At 44.1% G+C, this 17,033-nt stretch overlaps 1 protein-coding gene across 5 annotated transcripts in view; it reads left to right on the forward strand.

Annotated features, from left to right (window-relative positions):
• TLN2 (talin 2) overlaps window positions 1–17,033 on the forward strand; it is a 423,915-nt gene that overhangs the window by 395,940 nt on the left and 10,942 nt on the right. For 4 of the 5 annotated variants that reach the window (XM_004758776.3, XM_045067453.1, XM_045067451.1 and 1 more), the window contains 3 exons: window positions 4,257–4,362; window positions 5,251–5,375; window positions 16,240–16,365. In XM_004758776.3, the coding sequence (XP_004758833.1) occupies window positions 4,257–4,362; window positions 5,251–5,375; window positions 16,240–16,365 (357 nt within the window). The remainder of the gene's footprint in view (window positions 1–4,256; window positions 4,363–5,250; window positions 5,376–16,239; window positions 16,366–17,033) is intronic. The other variant, XR_006602771.1, reaches the window with a different exon arrangement.

Raw genomic sequence — 17,033 nt, forward strand, 5'->3', positions numbered from 1 at the left:
TAATTTTCTCCTAACCCTTCTGAGTTCTTGCCTTGTGTAATAAGACAGATTAACAAGAGAAAAATAAATGTATTAACTTGTACAACTCATGGATACATGGCAGATATCCAGGAGAAAAAAATGAGTAACTGTATAGGTGGCCCGAACCACCAGCTTAAATACCATCTTTAGCTCAAGAAAAAAAAAAAAAAGTGTGTAATTGATTGAGGGGAGATCACTGGTGGGAGGTTGGTTACCAGGAAAAGCTTAGTAAAGTAGGGTAAGGCAGATACTCAGATTTAAATCTGTGCCCTCACCACTGATAAATTCTCTTGTGATAGAGAAGCAACCTTCTCTTCAAGCAGGAAGAGGGAGACACCCTTAACAAATGAACATTTGCTTTTTAATGTAGATTTCCCTTTCAAAAAAGTAACTTATACTCATTTTTTGGAGCTTCCCCTGTATCTGCTCTTTCTCAAAAAATTAGCTCAAAATAATCCTTATACCAAAAAGTTATATTTTGGGGTGGCACACTCTTCTACCCTTCACCAGCTTCCTGTTGTTCTTTTGTTTGCTTGCCAGATTAATTCTCTTTTCAACAGCCTTCTTGAGCTATAATTGGCATATGACAGAATTTGCCCACTTCGTTAAATTAACTGGCTTTTACTGTATTTATGGAGATACGCACCTATCACATTATATTAGAACATTTCCTCACCCCCCAAAAAAATCTTTAGCTTTAACCGGTCATTCATTGCCCTTACCTTCAGGCCAAGCCCTACACAAACACTAATGCCTTTGTGTGGTCTTTTGTGACTGGTTTTTTAACTTACATCGTGTTTCTAAAGTTCTAAAGCATAAATTTCCAAATTCATGGTTTTTGAAGTTTTTAACCATAATTTATATGTTTTGGCCTCTGAGAATCCTTACCCAATCCAAGATCACTAAGATTATTTTCCTGTGTTTTCTTCTGTACAGTTTTAATTCTTATATTTGGGTTTATACTCCATTTGTAGTTAATGTATCCATATAGTGTGGGGGAAGGGTCAACGTTCATATTCTTGCATATGGCTATCCAATCCATCACCATTTGCTGAAAAAAATTATTCTGTCCCCATTGAAGTAAACACATCTTAGCTCTTTTAATAAAAATCAGTTGACCATATGTGTGAATCTAGTTCTGGACTCTTTTCTGCTTCATTGATCTATATATCTATGTACCAATATCACAGTATCTTGATTACCACTACAACTTTATATAGAGAGTCTTAAAATCAATTAGTTTAAGACTTTCAACTTCATTCTTTTTAAAATAGTCTTAGTCATTCTATAGTGCTTTGCACTTCATATATATTTTAGGATCATCTTGTCAATATCTTTTTTTAAAAAGCTTGTTGGAATTTTGACTGGAAGTGTAGGTGAGATTTGAGGATAATTGACATCTGAAGAGTCTTCTCATCCATGAATATGGTATATCTCTCCATTTATTTAGGTCTTTTTGAATAATTTCAAAAGTGTTTATAGTTTTTAGCATTCAAATCTGTTGTCAGTTTAACACTAGGAATTTCATAATTTTTATCCTGTTATAAATGACACTGCTTCTTTAAAACTCCCAATTTTTATTGTTATATATAAAAAATAATTTATGTTTGTATATTGACCTTAGAGCCTATAACCTAGCTATACTCACTTATTAGTTCTAGAAACTTTTTTCTACTGATGCTCAGGATTTTCCACATAGACATTGATTTTACTTAGGAACAAAAATTATTTTACTTCTTCTTTTCTGTGTGCCATTTTCTTGCTGTTTTTTTTTTTTTTCTTGCCCTGTTTCACTGTCCAGAAATTTTAGTACAATATTGATAGAAGTATGAGACCAAACATCCTTACCATATTTTTTATCTTAAAGGGAGAACATTCAGTGCGTCATTTACTGTGAGTCTCCCATCATACCTTTAATTCTTGGCTTATTCTTACTGACCCCAATGGATAAACCAACTAACCAGAAAACGAGGCCTATGGACCATTTGGCATTTCAAATCCTGAGCCATAACCATTATCCACTTGGTGGCCTTACAGCATGCATTGTTTCTAAAAAAAGAAAAAAATAGTATAACCTTTTACAGTTAAGTGGTGCCAAATGCCACCATTTGAGTCTGGAGCTGTGGTTCATGACAAATATAGGTTCACAACTGTATATGAGAATCACATGGGGGACTTTTAAAAATCCTGATGCCCAGGCTCTACATCAGTCTAGTTCCTTCAATAGCCCTGATGGGATTATATATTAAATTACATATTAATTTACACAATCTTACCACCACTCTGTAACAAAAGGACTATTACTATGCCTATTTAATAGGCAATTTCCTTAAACTGAGGCTTAGAGAGAGGATAAGTAACTAGACCAGGGTTTCAAATATAGTTTGACCCTACACTTAACTGAACTGCGTCTCCCCTGGTTGTATTAGAAAATAAAAGACACCTAACCCCTTCCCTGTACCTTTCATGATTCTTTTGTGGTTCTGGAACTGATCCATGAAGCCATCATATTAGGACTTCTCCCGATAGCATGTTGTTCTGTTTTTACTCATCTGTTCATTTGTTCACTCATTCACAGGTTTGTACTGAGTGCTTTTATTTCCAAGAGAGTTTATCTTTAAGTAATTTCTACACCCAATGTGGGGCTTGAACCCACAGCCCTGAGATCAAGAGTCGCATGCTCCACCAACCAAGACAGGCAGGTGCCCCTATACTGAGCTCTGAATATCTGCATAGTGCTATATATAAGTTCAAGGGTGAGAAAGTAAGAGCAGAGCAGCTGAATTCATAGAACAGTAGCAAATATAAATGGAAAAGATTGCAAGAGGAAGGAAGATAGGGATAGATACAGTAAAGTGATGTTCAAAAATCTTTGACCAGTCAGTTCAAGCATTTAATATACTGTCTTCTATGCACTGGTATGCCTGGGGCTGGTCCAAGTATAATCCCATTAACTACCCCAACCCCAGATTTTTTTTTTTTTTAAACCAAGCTTTTCTTGGTTCTTTTAGCTCTGGGTCCAAAAGACATCTTTTCCAGACTCCTAAGAAAGAGTGTACTCCCTAGCCTAGTGAAAAAGGGTATGGGACACCAAGAAGGGGATAATATTTAGTGAATTCCTATTGTGCTCCAGGCATCACGCAGGATGCTTCTTGTGTGTTAGTCCATTTGATCTTTATGCCAGTGCTGAAGGATGGGCAGTATTCCAGTTTTACAGATGAGAGAACGGGTTCTGAGGGGCTCAGTAATCTGCCTGATGTCATAAACCAGGTGCAAGTGAAGCCAAGTGTGATCACAGGTTTGTCTCAAAGTCCAGACTTTGTCCCTGACTCAGAGACTTCAGGATTGTCCATAGAGAGACAGCCGTTGTGCTTTCCTCCCGAGTGTTTTGGCATTTCTAAATCTGAAAATGACCACTGAGGAGTATGGCAAAGAGATGCATAAAAAGAACGTTGGAAGAAGAATTTCAAAATTAGGAAGGAGCAGGAAGGTCTACGTCTGAATATAAATTTGTGGTGGAGGTCTCATCCAGTTTCTTAGTTCCATTTGTGAGTGATTTGAGAAGAAATCCTCACAGGATATTCTATAAATTGGAGTGGGTGTTGGATATCCAATATCTTTTTTAATACCATAAAAAAACAAAACAAAAAAGAAGAAGTTTTAAAAACCTTTGAGCCAGTCTGAAAGAAAGAAAATCCTCAGGACCTCTCCCAGGAGAGCTTGCAGTCAAAACCCTGGAGATGGAATGTTCCTTCAGGAACAGCCCTTTGATCAGTTGGTTATTGCTGTCTTGGGGACTTTGTCTCTAAGGCCCCACCGGAGTCTCCTATGTTTACTGGTCCCGCATTTTTTTGTCACAGGTACCAACTGACTTGCAACCTCAGGCTTTCCTGTTCCCTTGGACCATACTTACACTGCGGGTCACTTTTGTGTACATACGTTTTTGTATACGAGTGAAAGTGCAAATGAAGGACCAATAAGGACCTTATCTCACTTGTGATCTTAGGGAAACATGTCAGAAGGGACCTTAAGGAAACTCCTGGCTCCCAGCTTTTCATTTCTCACGTGAGGAAACTGAAGGCCAGTGAGCCTCAAGTGTTTTCCCTCAAATTCCGAAGTCACCTGGTGACAGAGTTGCCACTTAAAACCAGGCTCTCCAACTCTGTCCGCCAGTCAGAGTGGACTTTCTCTCGCAGTGGCTACTGTCTTTCTTACGTGTTTGTCTTCATCCGTAGATTCTTCAGAAACCGAGCCCGGAACTCAAGCACCAGCTGGCTGCTTTCTCCAAGCGCGTCGCCGGTGCGGTGACTGAGCTCATCCAGGCCGCGGAAGCCATGAAAGGTAGGCCGCACTCTCGCGCCGAGCGAGTACAGCGAACTGAGTACAGGCTCAGTGCAGCGAACTGAGCAGAGAAACCGCACAGCCAGCCCAGGCCCCAGGGAAACAGTGAGGTACTTTTTTTTTTTTTTTTTTTTCCTAAACAAATGGGAGTAGAGTTAGATTTTAATAATAAAATTATAATAATAATTATAATTATTTGTTTCAGGAGGTTATAGCCTCCTGAAACAAGGCTTTTTTCCAGTCTTTGCATTAAGTACTTCTACCAAAATGGTATAGTCCTTCTGGAACTGCTCACTTCTCTGAGGGGTGTCGCCATTTATTTTTATCTGTGTTTTCCTTCATCAGAATATTTTTTCCTCGTTTGCATAACACACTTCATGTTTAGGAAATGATGCTGTCTGGGTACATTGTTTGCACACCCCTTCACGGTGGCATTAGAAGCAGTCACCTCACCAGAGAAATTCAGTTTCCCTTTGTTTGAGTTGAGGTGAATGGCTCTTCTCCATGAGTCCCCAGAGAAGAGAAGGGCAAATCTGGAAGGTCGGCAAAGTCTTCAGTCTCTTAGAAATGGTTACTGGCATTCGTGAGCTCTAAGTGAGAAGTTAGAGTAAATCTCGAGCTGGCCTTGGACCATGAGATCCCGATTTTTGAAACTCTCACTGAGGACTGTGCCGGGGCTGTGCACATACTGCCTAGAGAAACAGGAGCCCACAGGAGCTCTCCTGACCCCAGCCGCTCTCTGTGAGAGCCGGAGAGATGATCGCTCAGCACCACGGCACTGGTAGGCTTACGGAGCTTCCCTGCATGCCAATCCAGATACTGTTTGTAGCGAAGCCAGTGCCCTGTGGTCACAGCTACCAAGAATGACCCTCTTTGGACTGATTTTAGGAACAGAGTGGGTGGATCCGGAAGACCCAACCGTCATTGCAGAAACAGAATTACTGGGGGCTGCAGCATCCATTGAGGCTGCTGCTAAGAAGTTAGAGCAACTGAAGCCAAGAGCAAAACCAAAAGTGAGTGTCCGTGTGTGGCTGCTTGTCTGGTGTCACTGGGTCTTCCTGCAGACTGCTCTGAGGTGGAGCTTGGTGTGCCTCAGGAGGCTTGTCTCCTTCCCTGTGGTTAGACTCCTAAGCTGCCCACCTGCTCTCCCGGCCCAGCACCTTTGCACAGGGAATGGAGAGAAACCCACAGGTGGATCCTTCAGGTTAACCACCCAGAAAAATACCTGTGGGTTATCCAGAGGAAGAACCCGGGCATTTGCAATCCAAGTTCAGTTCCATTCCATCTAAAGCAGGTGTTGGGTGCTTATTATGGAAAATCGCTGTCCTTGAACTTGATGCCATCACCCTCCCATTGTCTGGTTTCCATAATGCAATGCAAAGAGCAATGCTGTGGGCCTCTCCTTTCCTTAAAATCGATAGAGAGGACAACGTGGACCTCAAAAGTGGATCTGGTGACAGACTTTGTTAGTATGTGCTGGAGGCTGTGGTGGGCTGGTCTCTTTCCTCGTCTGTGTGTGTCATCGGGATAAATGTTTAAAACTTAAGAGCATGAGTAGATATGAAGAGAAATGGCCATTTAAAGAACTATTTTAATTGGGCGGCAGCGAGGACAATGATTACACAAAAGAACAATGAGCTTGTGCTCCAGGAGTAAAGCCCAACCCTCTTAAGCTCTTACCTGTCCCTCCACGCCCTCCACCACCAGCCCCCATGATTATTTTCAGAAGATGGTAGAACTAGAGGAGGCCTCTTTCTCTTACTATCAGGCAAGTTATGGCACCTGTAACCTCACTTCCCTTCCAAGAACCCAAGGACCTTAGGAAGTAAAATCTGGTTTTGCCCTCAGAAAAGTTGGATCCCTCAGATGACGTATGCCGAAAATTCTACCTTTTATTTATTAGACCAAAGGATGGAGTCTGAGCACTAGAATATGCCACACCCCTCAAAAGCAGAGCCTGGGTTCATGTTGTGTGGAAAGTAGACATGAGCAGGTAGTGAATGTATGAACCTTGGGAACCTTCTTAAAACCATGAAATTCTTCAAGCCAGTCTTCTAATAATTGCTCTAGACTTGGTGAAGGCAGTCTTTAAATTTCTTATCAAGAGGTAATTTGAGAGTCATGGCTTCTGACCTGGGGGTTTACCAGGGTTCCCTCCACTAGCCTCTAAGCTGAAGGTCTTAAGTGGTCTGAAATGGTCCAAGTTGTTCTCAACAAGCTTAAGCAAGGAGTGTGTATATAGGGGCGACTCCCATTTTCTGTCTACGTCTTTATTTCTGCTTTGTAAATCAAGTTAATCACAAATGGAAAATTACTTTCAGCTGAGAAGCAAACAACCATTGACTAAGATTTAGAGGCTTTGTGCGTAATTGGGTTTTCCTCTTCCTCATCTGATTTCATACAACAAGCCTCTCCTGGAAAGCTTCCGTCTGCTAATGCTGAAGTCATGTCATTTGGCACTGTTCTGGAGAATTCGCCTGGTGCTCCTGTAACAGCGCTTTGCCAGATCCTGAGAGCTCCTGTTTCAGTCCCTCTCCATCTGTCCTTTTGCAGGACCCCTCGGAGCTCTGTCTCTGAATCCTAGTTGCCCTCTGTCTAGCCATTGATTCACCTTAGAATTCTTGAGCTGAAAATACAAGTCATTAGAGGCCCTACCCCATAGAATAAATGTTGTTACAGCAATTAAATGAGATAATTTAAGAACACAGTGCTTAACTTAATAAGCAGTAACTGTACTACCATCACTGAAACTATGCTTCAGAGACTTTTATCTACTAACTCCTCAGGAATGCCTGCAATAAAAATTATTCCATAGATCCATGAGCTGATGGCCGTAGCAAAAAGAAAACAAAACAAAAGGCTCACATTGACTGAGTACCCAGCCAGAGCCAGGCAGCCTTCTAGGTGCTTTGCATGGATGAACTCATCTGGCCCTTGCAGCAAGTCCACAGAGCAACACGTATTTCCATTCCTGCTCCATGCGTGCAAAGTCAAGGGCACAGTAACCTTGCCAGAGTCCGCAGGCTTGGCGGAGCTGGAAGCAGTGGATGTGGACTTTGGGTGCGGAGTCCATTCACCCGAGTCCTTTGGGTCTAGCCAGTAGTCAGAGGCTGTTGTAGCCCCCCAGAGGAAGTTTGGGGTTTGCCTGTACCCTTTGAGCTATTAATGCCTCTTCTGAGAAGCTGTGCCGAACTGCAGGACAAAATCCAGAGAGAAAGAAAGTTCTGTGTGTCAGGGAAGCCTATTCCTTATAGCCTCATTTGTAGGAAGAAGTTAGATACGACCCGAGTGTCTCTTTGAAGAAAAAGTACGCAGCCATCTAAAAGAATGGTTGATAGGACTGTGTCGTATGAAGATGCTCATGGCATCAATGTAAAGTAAAAAAAGAAAAACACACAGGATGCAGAATGATGTGCTATTACGGTCACAACTCTATAAACAAAACCTTGCATATGAAGGAGACAGGGAGATGTACAAGGGCGACTGTGGAATTAAGGGAGGGCCTGTGTTTTAACCTTTTATAGAGCAGTGTTTTAAAAACAACAGCACTTAAAAAATGCTGAAGTGGGCCAGGGGGGCACTCCCTGCCCTGCCCTGGGATCATCCTGCCTTTGTGTTGACAGTCTGGGTCTTCACACAAAGCCAAGAAATCCTTCTGGAAAAGTCAAAGTGGACATAACTGTTGATTCGAGCCCCTTCCTTGGGGATCTCTACTTTAGGGCGCTCCCATCTTCATGTGAGGAAGGTGCTTTGTACTTCATGAGTACCCAAAAGTGATCTGAAGCCTTACTCCTCCCAATGGCCAGAGGCTCTGGCCACGTGGGTTACAGTATCTCTAAAACCATTCTAAAGAAACCGTCAACCCAAACTATGGTTTTTGTGCCTGTCTCAGAGTACCCTCTGCTTTGTGGTAATAACTGCATGAAATAAAATATCTTTCTTGCCTTTACATAAATAGGAATTTATTTCCCTAATTGGGAAAAAAAAAAAAAAGTCCAATCTGACCCCACCGTCAACCAGTCTTTTGTGGTTAACCAGTTCTCTCCAGGCCCTTCCATAACTGAAATAAGGAAGGAATCCTCAGGATACTAGGAATAAGCATTTGCTCTCACATTCCTCTCCCTGTAACTACACACAACCACACAAGCCCTCAGCACAGAGCCGATAATGCTTTCCTTTGTAACCGTGGGGCATTTACACTGCTTTGAAGAATAGTACTGGGGAAGGGCAATGGGTTTTTGTTTTGGGGGGTTTTTTGTTGTTATTGTTGAAATTATTCTGCTCACCACATTCTCAGGTCGCCTGTTTTAAAAGTAGAATGCTTCATTGTTTATGAAGATGATTCCTGGTATATTCCCAGCTCAGGACCTTAAAATTTAAGCACCTCTTTTTGCCTGGAATCTCCCAGATGTGAATAACAAATTCACACCATTAGCTCCACTGTTTGCTTGGGAAGATGGCAGGAAGGCAAAAGGGGAAGGTCGGTGAGCTCTGGTGCATGAGCCTGCGATATTGCCAATGGCGCCGTTTTCCACACGTACAAGCAGCCTGTGCTCCACAGACAGGTAATGGACTTCCTGCCGTACGTACGGTGCCTGTTCTCGAGCCCAGTGCAACCTGGATGCCTTTTCTGCAGGCCTCTGTGTGATATGTTTGATATATTAGGTTGTTATTTAATCCAACTATATATCAAACATATTCCTACAGTGTCTTGCCCTGTCTCCGGGGGTTCCTTATATAGCTTATAAGGCAACAGGAAAGAACACGTTAAAATCACAAGCAGATTTAGAAGATGGGGTGCTCATTCCCTTTCATGATGTCATATTCCATTTTTTTTTTCTTGTAGCATGTCAGTACTGCTAGATTCTTTTGTTTGTTGTAGAAACAAATCATAATTATGGATGTGAGATACTCTGTATAGCTTAGTTTTGTGCAGTAATGAATCCTTAAGGGATATGCTCAGTGGAAAAAAATGGAAGGTTCTAGCCCATGTTTGTGCCATGGGATAAACATCGGGATTATCAGCCCTAAACACTCAGACATTGCCTCGTAGTTCACTTTTGTCCTGATCCTCTGCTTTGAAATTAGTCCTTTTCTTAAACAAGTTTTCTGCAAAAATGCAAGCACAGATCAGCTCTCTGTAACTTTCCCTTCCACCCATAGCTTCACATAGTATAAACCGAATCGGCCATACCAGCGGTAGGAAGGGTGAGTCACTGGGCTTTATATACACTTGCTTAGGACTGCATGTATCTAATACAGATAATGCAGTGCAGACCGTACTCTGTCTGTTGAATTTCCTGTAAGAGGTTAACTGGTCAGTAGAGGTTGGTCACATTTAGAATAAGCTGACAATAGCCTAATTGGGTGCAAGAGGAAGTTTGGGATTATGAAACATTTTTTCGGCACACAGCAGCCTTCTTTGGTTGGCTTTGACCTCCTCCCCCTAGAGGAGCCTGCAAAGAATGTGCGTGTTCATTCTAATCTCTCTCAACAAAAGATTGTGAGCTCTGCTTTCTGGAAAGAGCACTATGGTGCCCGTAGCTTAGTTCTTTGGAGCAGAGAAGCAGTGCTCCTTTAACAGCACGTCTGTGTGCATGCATGTAAGCAGTGCCCCACACGGTTGGCGAGCCAGTGGTTTGAACAGATGAGTCAGGAAGGCTTCCCCTGGTTAGGTCTAGAAGCCTTCTCCATATTGCGGAGCTCAGCTAGCTCATGTTCCTGGTGACCCCTGCCAGTGGTGGAGCTGCTCTTGTCACACCCTTCGCAGACATGTAGAGGAGTCAGAGCAAAGGAGCTTACCATGTGGTGGGTGTATCTAATCAAATATTTGAAAGCATTCCATTATCCTTTTTGTCCGTGCGTCCTAAGTAAACATGTACGTGACTTTTCTGAAATCCCAATGATCTTGAAGGATTTTTCTCCCTAACAGAAGTAGCAATGAAAAGATCATTTCACTGATACTACTTTTCATCCAAACAAACAAACAAACCCATGCCCTAATGAAACAATAGGTACTATGGGAAAACCAACTCCCAAGATCCTAACTGTGCAAGCTTGGACCTTTTCTAATGGATGCTACACGAACATACATTATTTCTTATCTGGGTACAAAGGCTGGTCTCTCCCCAAGTGGCAGGCAAAACCACTTGGCACTGCTTTCTCTCTGTCATCCACTGGGACTACTTACTGTTTCCCTGGAGCTTTCAGAAGGGGTGAGGCCAGATTGGGACTTTTGGCAGGTCTAGTTATTTGAAGTATTTTCCCATTTGTAAATTTTCTTTTATAGTATACGTGAGGGTCTTGAAGATAACCCACCCATGGGGCCTCTACAAGAAAAGCTGGTATGGCCCTTACAGTTGAGTCTTTGGGTGCAGACTGAGGTCTCCCCCACCAAGGTACCTCTCCCCTCAATTCCAGAAGCAGACCAGGAGCAGCCAGACTCACTACAAATAAAAAAGGAGAAATGTGGCTGCCTATTCCACTCACACTTCCAACTGGCCAGAAAATGCTTCCCTGGTGTGGTGGGAGTTCTTGGTGTTGGCCTTCTTGTTTCCCTCAAGGACATTTAAATTATATGCAAAATGTCTACACTTTTAAAGAATATGTCCAAAGGGTTTTTTTAAGTTTCAGATGGGATACGACCTGGTTTTGAGTAGCAAGCATTCTGCAGACTTTAAGAAACACAGAGCAAAGCACAGCTCCTACCTGGAAAAATGGCACCATGCGTTGTGATGCACCCACCTGTTGTGAGAAAAGTGACTGTTGTGTTTATCGGCTCTTAGCAAGGCAGTCCCTTAAAGGAGGTTTTCAGGGAGGAAGGCCGACCTCAGGGCAGTGACCTTTGAGCCTTGTCCTCTGGGTACCATCACCTCCCTCACCTCCAAGATCATTGTGGGGAGGAGCTACAGGGATGTAATTCACAAACAAAAGACCAAGTGAAAGGACCACAGACAGAAGCATTCTTCTTCTCTGCGGTATATGCCCCAGAATCTGTTAGAGAGGAGGTTGGCAATGAGAGACCGGGAGAAGAAGGCAGAGAAAAAGTAGTGCCTGGTTATTTTAGCCAGCACCTTCTTAATGAAGAAAGGTTTCATTTGGAATTGTAACACATCTGAACTAAAGGACTGGGTGAGTTGAGGTTCCTCCTTAAGCTATTAACAGAAACCTGATGGATCCCTGGAGAAAGGCAGCCACGGCTCAAGGTCACGTGGTCAGAACATGCAGGTCACTGACTTAGAGCCCAGAGGGCCCACCTCCTGTCTCCGTGTTGGGGGAGAAGCTGGAAGCAGCTCCAGTCTGTAGCGTGTATTACTTGATATTCCGTTCAAATTTGGATTATGGCTTTTATTTATGATAATTTTAGGCTATCATCAGAAATGGCAGTTAGAACCTTTCTCCAAATTATGAGTCAAAAATGATCCCGAGAGAGAAAAACTGGCTTAGCCCGAAGTCTAAAAAACTGTTTTTAAAACCGCAAGAGTTGTAATGAGCACTGGGTGTTACAAGCCAGTAAGGAACCACAGAACACTACATCGAAAACTAATGATATACTGTATGGTGACTAACATAACGTGTAAAAAAAAAAAAAATAAAAAAATAAAACCACAAGGAATATATGTAGTGAGGGAAGTTATAATGAAATTAATTGCGAGGAGTTACTGAGCATTTACTGTGGGTCAGTATTGCTCTCTGTATATTTATAATTTACCTATAGCACCCCCATCAGAGAGGTAGAAAGGAAGGCAGGTTCAGGAAGTGAATGAATTACTGCAAAGATTATGCCCTCAGAATCCCTAAAAGGCCAAAAGGCAAAATATAAATGAGGAACGACCTTCCCTCTCCCTTCCATCTGTCCCCCTGCCACTCCTACCCCAGTGGAACTCAAGCTCCTGAGACATTAGACAGATCAGAGCAAGATGGGGGTCCTCAGAGGCTCTCCAGAGCACAGGAAGCCACCAACAAGGGAACCAGCCCCAAATGTGACCTTTCCCCAGAGGAACCTTAGCAGACCTCTAACTTTTTTAAAAAGAGGCGCTCTGCAGGAGAGCACCAAAGAGGAAAAATACCAGCAAAAGAGTGCCTGGGCCTTTCTCGCAGCTACCAGAAAGCCAAGGTGAGGCTAAGTCCATCTTCTGCTGGAGCTTAGTGGGCAGTCCATCAACGACAGCTTCCGAAAGCGGGTGGTAAAGGGGCCAGTGGCCTTCTCCCAGTGGAGGGGAGCAGAGGAAGGGTCACTGAACAGGGGAGGAAAGGACAGATTCAGCCCTTGGAGGCTGTAGCTAACAGGCTCGTGAAGCAGAGCAGAGTCTTAGTTCGTACACTTAGGACTCTTTCTCCTGGTGCTGCTTTAGTAAGAGAGCCCCCTTGTACAATGCTGGGAATGCTGTTTACCTCTGTGGACGCCTGAGGACGTGTCACAGCCGGCTGTGGATGCAGTTGTGGGGTGCAGGCAGAGCATACAAGCAACAGCCCCTGGCCGTAAACAGCGCAGGAGCCAGCGCCTAGATGCGCGTGCCTTCCTCCCCAAGGGACTCAGAATGGACAGTTCCTGATGTGGATGCTTACTCGCTGCGTTTCTCCTGCTGCAAGCATGTAAATTGCCCCCTGGCTGAACTCTAGAACTCCGGAGACTCCTTTTGAATGGATACATTCATTCGGCAAACATTTATCATGTAGTCTACACTGCCCGATTGTGTGCTGGAGAGACCACATCCGTTGAGTAAAACACAGCCCGTGCCCTGGAAGAGAGGACAGGCTGGTAGGCTTGGGTTAACCGGGGTCTGTTTTCCTTCACCCAGGCCAGCATTTCCCGTGGAGCAACCCACCTTTATCAGAAAGGAAGATTCCCAGGCCCCGCCACAGACCTGTTGAGACACAGTCTGCGTCTTGAACCAGATCCTTGGGTGATTGTGAGGGAAGGCTCTCTGTTCATTAGCCCACTTAATAAGAGCGTTTTCTTAAGTTGGTGGCGCCCTGGGTCTCTGGATCCTTCTGGGTCTCCTTGTGGAAGCGCCACATTACCATCCTCAGTGTTCCCCATCTCCCAGCTACAATGGGGCTTCTTCTGTTGGCAAATCCTGCAGTTTCATTATGATCCTTTTCTGTAAGAAGGTCCTTTGAAAGCCAACCCATTCCATTTCTCTCCTCTTCTGCAATGCAGTGGAGCACCTTTTTAGCTGTTACGGTCCTCCTCCCAGAGGCCATGGCGTGTGCTGGTGGGAACCGAGCAGGGGGGCACCCGGGCACCCCTGACAGGGACACCTCGACATTTCCGAGTCTCCTTGGCTCAGGGAGAATCCCATCTTATAGGCTAGAAGTTGTGTATGGCATAAGGAGACACCTGGTGTTGACATTTATTTCCAGCAGGAGAGAGAGGTGGGTGTTTTGTCTTAGTTTTAAACCTGGCCTACGGTGTCTAAACATTAGCCCTCCGCCCCTAGAGCCATCCCATTCAGCTTTATTCAGCCCTTCTTGGTGCTTTTTAGTCAGAGCAAATATCCCCCAGAGATGAGGCTTTCTGCCATGTCCTTTTTAAAGCATAGAGATGTGATGGAACAAAAAACAAAAATTTATCAGCGGACATTTATACCAGTTGCCATTGCAAGAAGAATCTGTGGGTGTCAAAAATATTTCCAAACTGAGAATCTATTTCAAGTATGTGTTCTAGGGGGGAAAAAAAGCCTTCAGGGCAACGGAAGATGTGGGTGAGGCCTGTCAAATTGGTAGGAACAAGTTGATTCTATTAGATCTGCCCCATGCTTAGAGTTAGCACTTAATTTTAAGAAAGTCCCAGTTTTGTGGATCCTAAAATTTGGGAGATCAGAAATATGATGGGGTACTCCACACACCTTGGAGCCCGCCAGAGACAAGGATCTGGGACACATTAAGAAGCCACCATGGGCTTCCATTTCCTCTGCCCCAGTAGAAGGGGCCCCCCGTTGGATTCAGAACTTACCTGGTTTCCCCTGGTACCTTAATCTGTTACACGCTTGAGTTTTTTTTTTTTTGTAGAATAACTTTCCAAAAAGGCTCTTAATTCAAGTTCACCTAATGCAGTTTCCTTGGAGCCTATGTATAATAGCATCTTTTATGCCAGAGTGTCTTATAATGAGTTGTTTTTCTATTTCAATAACCACATTTTATACTCCACCAGTCCTATAAGCTCCCTCCTCCAGAATGAATCCACTGCAACTGAATTCGTTTCTGTCCTGAATGCTCCTAGAGCAAGACTTTGTCAGATAAGAAAGAATATATGGCTTCTGTCCACAGACTTCTAAAATGCTGGCATCATTTGTCAGAGTCCCTAGATGGGCCCTGAAATGTTATTTTGATAACACTGGAGTTGTGAAAACAAAAATGAGCTTGGCATCTCTCATAGTTCAAGATGCGGCAGTAAGGAATAGGAACTGGGGGGAAAATGTATCTATGTATCCATCCTGCCTGATGTTTCGCATGGGACCATTAGTGGCCAACTCCGAGCCTCTGCTACAAAGCTGGTCCTCCCTGATGCCCCACGGGCAAGCAGGCGAGTAAAAACATACCCTCATAGAACAGAGAGGCTGAGGTTTAGATCTGGTTTAGAGTCTGAATTCATGCCGCCATATGACCGTGTCACAGCACTCTACCTCCCTGAACCTCACTTTTCTCACTGTGAATACGAGAACGACTCTACAGTAGAATATTTGTTTTCCTCTTGCTTGGTGAGAATTAAACAAGAAATGTACATGGACATGCCTAACAAAGAACTTGGCACACAGTAGCTGCTGTTAAAAACATACTGCTGTTGTACAACATTGTGAATATACTTAATGTGAATGTACATTGTTAATGTACATTGTGAATCGTACAACATTGTGGCCACTGAATGGTCCACTTAAAATTGGTTCAGAGGGTAAAATTTATCTATTTTTTGGCACATAAAGAAAAGTATTGCTCTAGCTGACCATCATCGCAATGCGTGAAAGATAATAGCCCCATCTTCAACCTTCTATAACCAAAGGGGAACTTAACCCTGCTTAGGTTCATACAACGTGAGCGCTGAAGGGACCTGGAGGGCGTCTAGTCTGACCGCCCCAGATGGTGAGGCTGCCTCCCAGCCAGCCTGGGACCAAGGTACTTGCACTTGCCAGGCTTACCAGTGCTGCTCTCCAGCCTCCTGGCTTGTTCTGCCAGCACGGGGCACAGTGCTGGTGAACTTGGAGCAGAGCCCTCACAGCCTGACAGCACCTGCATGGGGTGGTCAGTGTCCTTCCCCAGCTGGAGCCAGGCTCTAGACTTCCGGGGGACTCTACCTGCACGTCATGTCGCCTCGGCGTCCTTCCCGCCTCTGGTGATCTGTGGTTGGTACAGAACTCTCCCTGCTCAGCCACAGAGATGGCAAATGCTTTGTCACGTTTGTTTTTATAAATACAAGAAAAATAAGGCTTTTTCACAACTCCTAGCCACCTTTCCTTTCTTCAACCCAATTTTTGAGCTTTAGGCTCTGGAAGAGTATACCACCACCCACTCCTTGGGCTTTGATGAGGGATTATTTAAATTTTCGTTATTGATGCCAACAGGACCATTTGAGCATATTTTATTCACGGTGAATTTGTGTCTGTTTAAAAACTCCGTTCTAAAAAAATAGTCTGTCTTGGAATTTCCTGACTGGAAATTTGTGTGGAATGCCACCGCTAGCAGCTTGTACCTTTTAGAATCGAGGTAGTGGGAGGCAGCAGAAGGAGAGGCGTTTTGCCAGCTCTGGCCTTTCTACCTGGGTGTAGACAAAAAAGTCATAAACAGATGAAGAGCCAGGTGACCAAGCAGTAAGTAGTTTGGCAAAAAGCACCCTTCGTGGATGCGAATGGCATGTGATGTCATTTTCTTCTGTTCTAGCAAGCAGACGAGACCCTGGATTTTGAAGAACAGATTTTGGAAGCTGCTAAGTCCATTGCTGCCGCCACAAGTGCCCTGGTCAAGTCGGCCTCGGCAGCCCAGAGGGAGCTGGTGGCCCAAGGAAAGGTAGGTGAACCACGCTAGCCAGCTGCTGGGACATTCGGACAGTGTGAGTCTCTGAGGACCAAAGAGAAGGTGGGAAGGCCTGTGGCCTGGCCCCCCGGGCAACCATTGCTGAGCCTGCCCTCCCTGAGCTGCCCATGTCTGCCCCACTGAAAACTCTGTTTGCTTAAACCTGACATCCAGAATGAAGGGTTTGGCTTCTGGGCCAATCATCTGCTTCTTGTTAAAGAAAGCATCCTGTTCCAGGCAGCGATCAGGCTCTGAACAAGACATTTATAGTCCCACTGTATATGAAGCTATTTAAAGATGTAAACTATCATATTTTCCTAGAGGATGGCTCTGGGAGCACCAGAGTCGGGGGCGGCATAATACAGTTTTCCATCTCCAGCGACTCAGTCCGTACTTCGGGCCTCTGGCAAAATGCTGTCCAGCTCTGCCCTTAGCATTTTCCTGAGCCCGCTGTTCAAAAGGCCAATCTGGTTTTAAAACCTGAGGTTTCTTTGATGGGCCTGACCCCCAGTCATCCATTCCATCTGCATTAGCATGAAAGCATAGTTCTCTTTCGGTGACCCGAGGATTAATAGTATATTAGACTAATGCTGGGTGTGGGAGGGTCTCCCAGTTTAAAATATTCCGCGTGTTGTTTCCATACACCGTGGGATTTGTCTCCA

The sequence above is a fragment of the Mustela putorius genome, unplaced genomic scaffold (genome assembly GCF_011764305.1).
Source record: "Mustela putorius furo isolate JIRA1106 unplaced genomic scaffold, ASM1176430v1.1 tig00003896_pilon_pilon_pilon, whole genome shotgun sequence".
Lineage (NCBI taxonomy): Eukaryota > Metazoa > Chordata > Mammalia > Carnivora > Mustelidae > Mustela > Mustela putorius.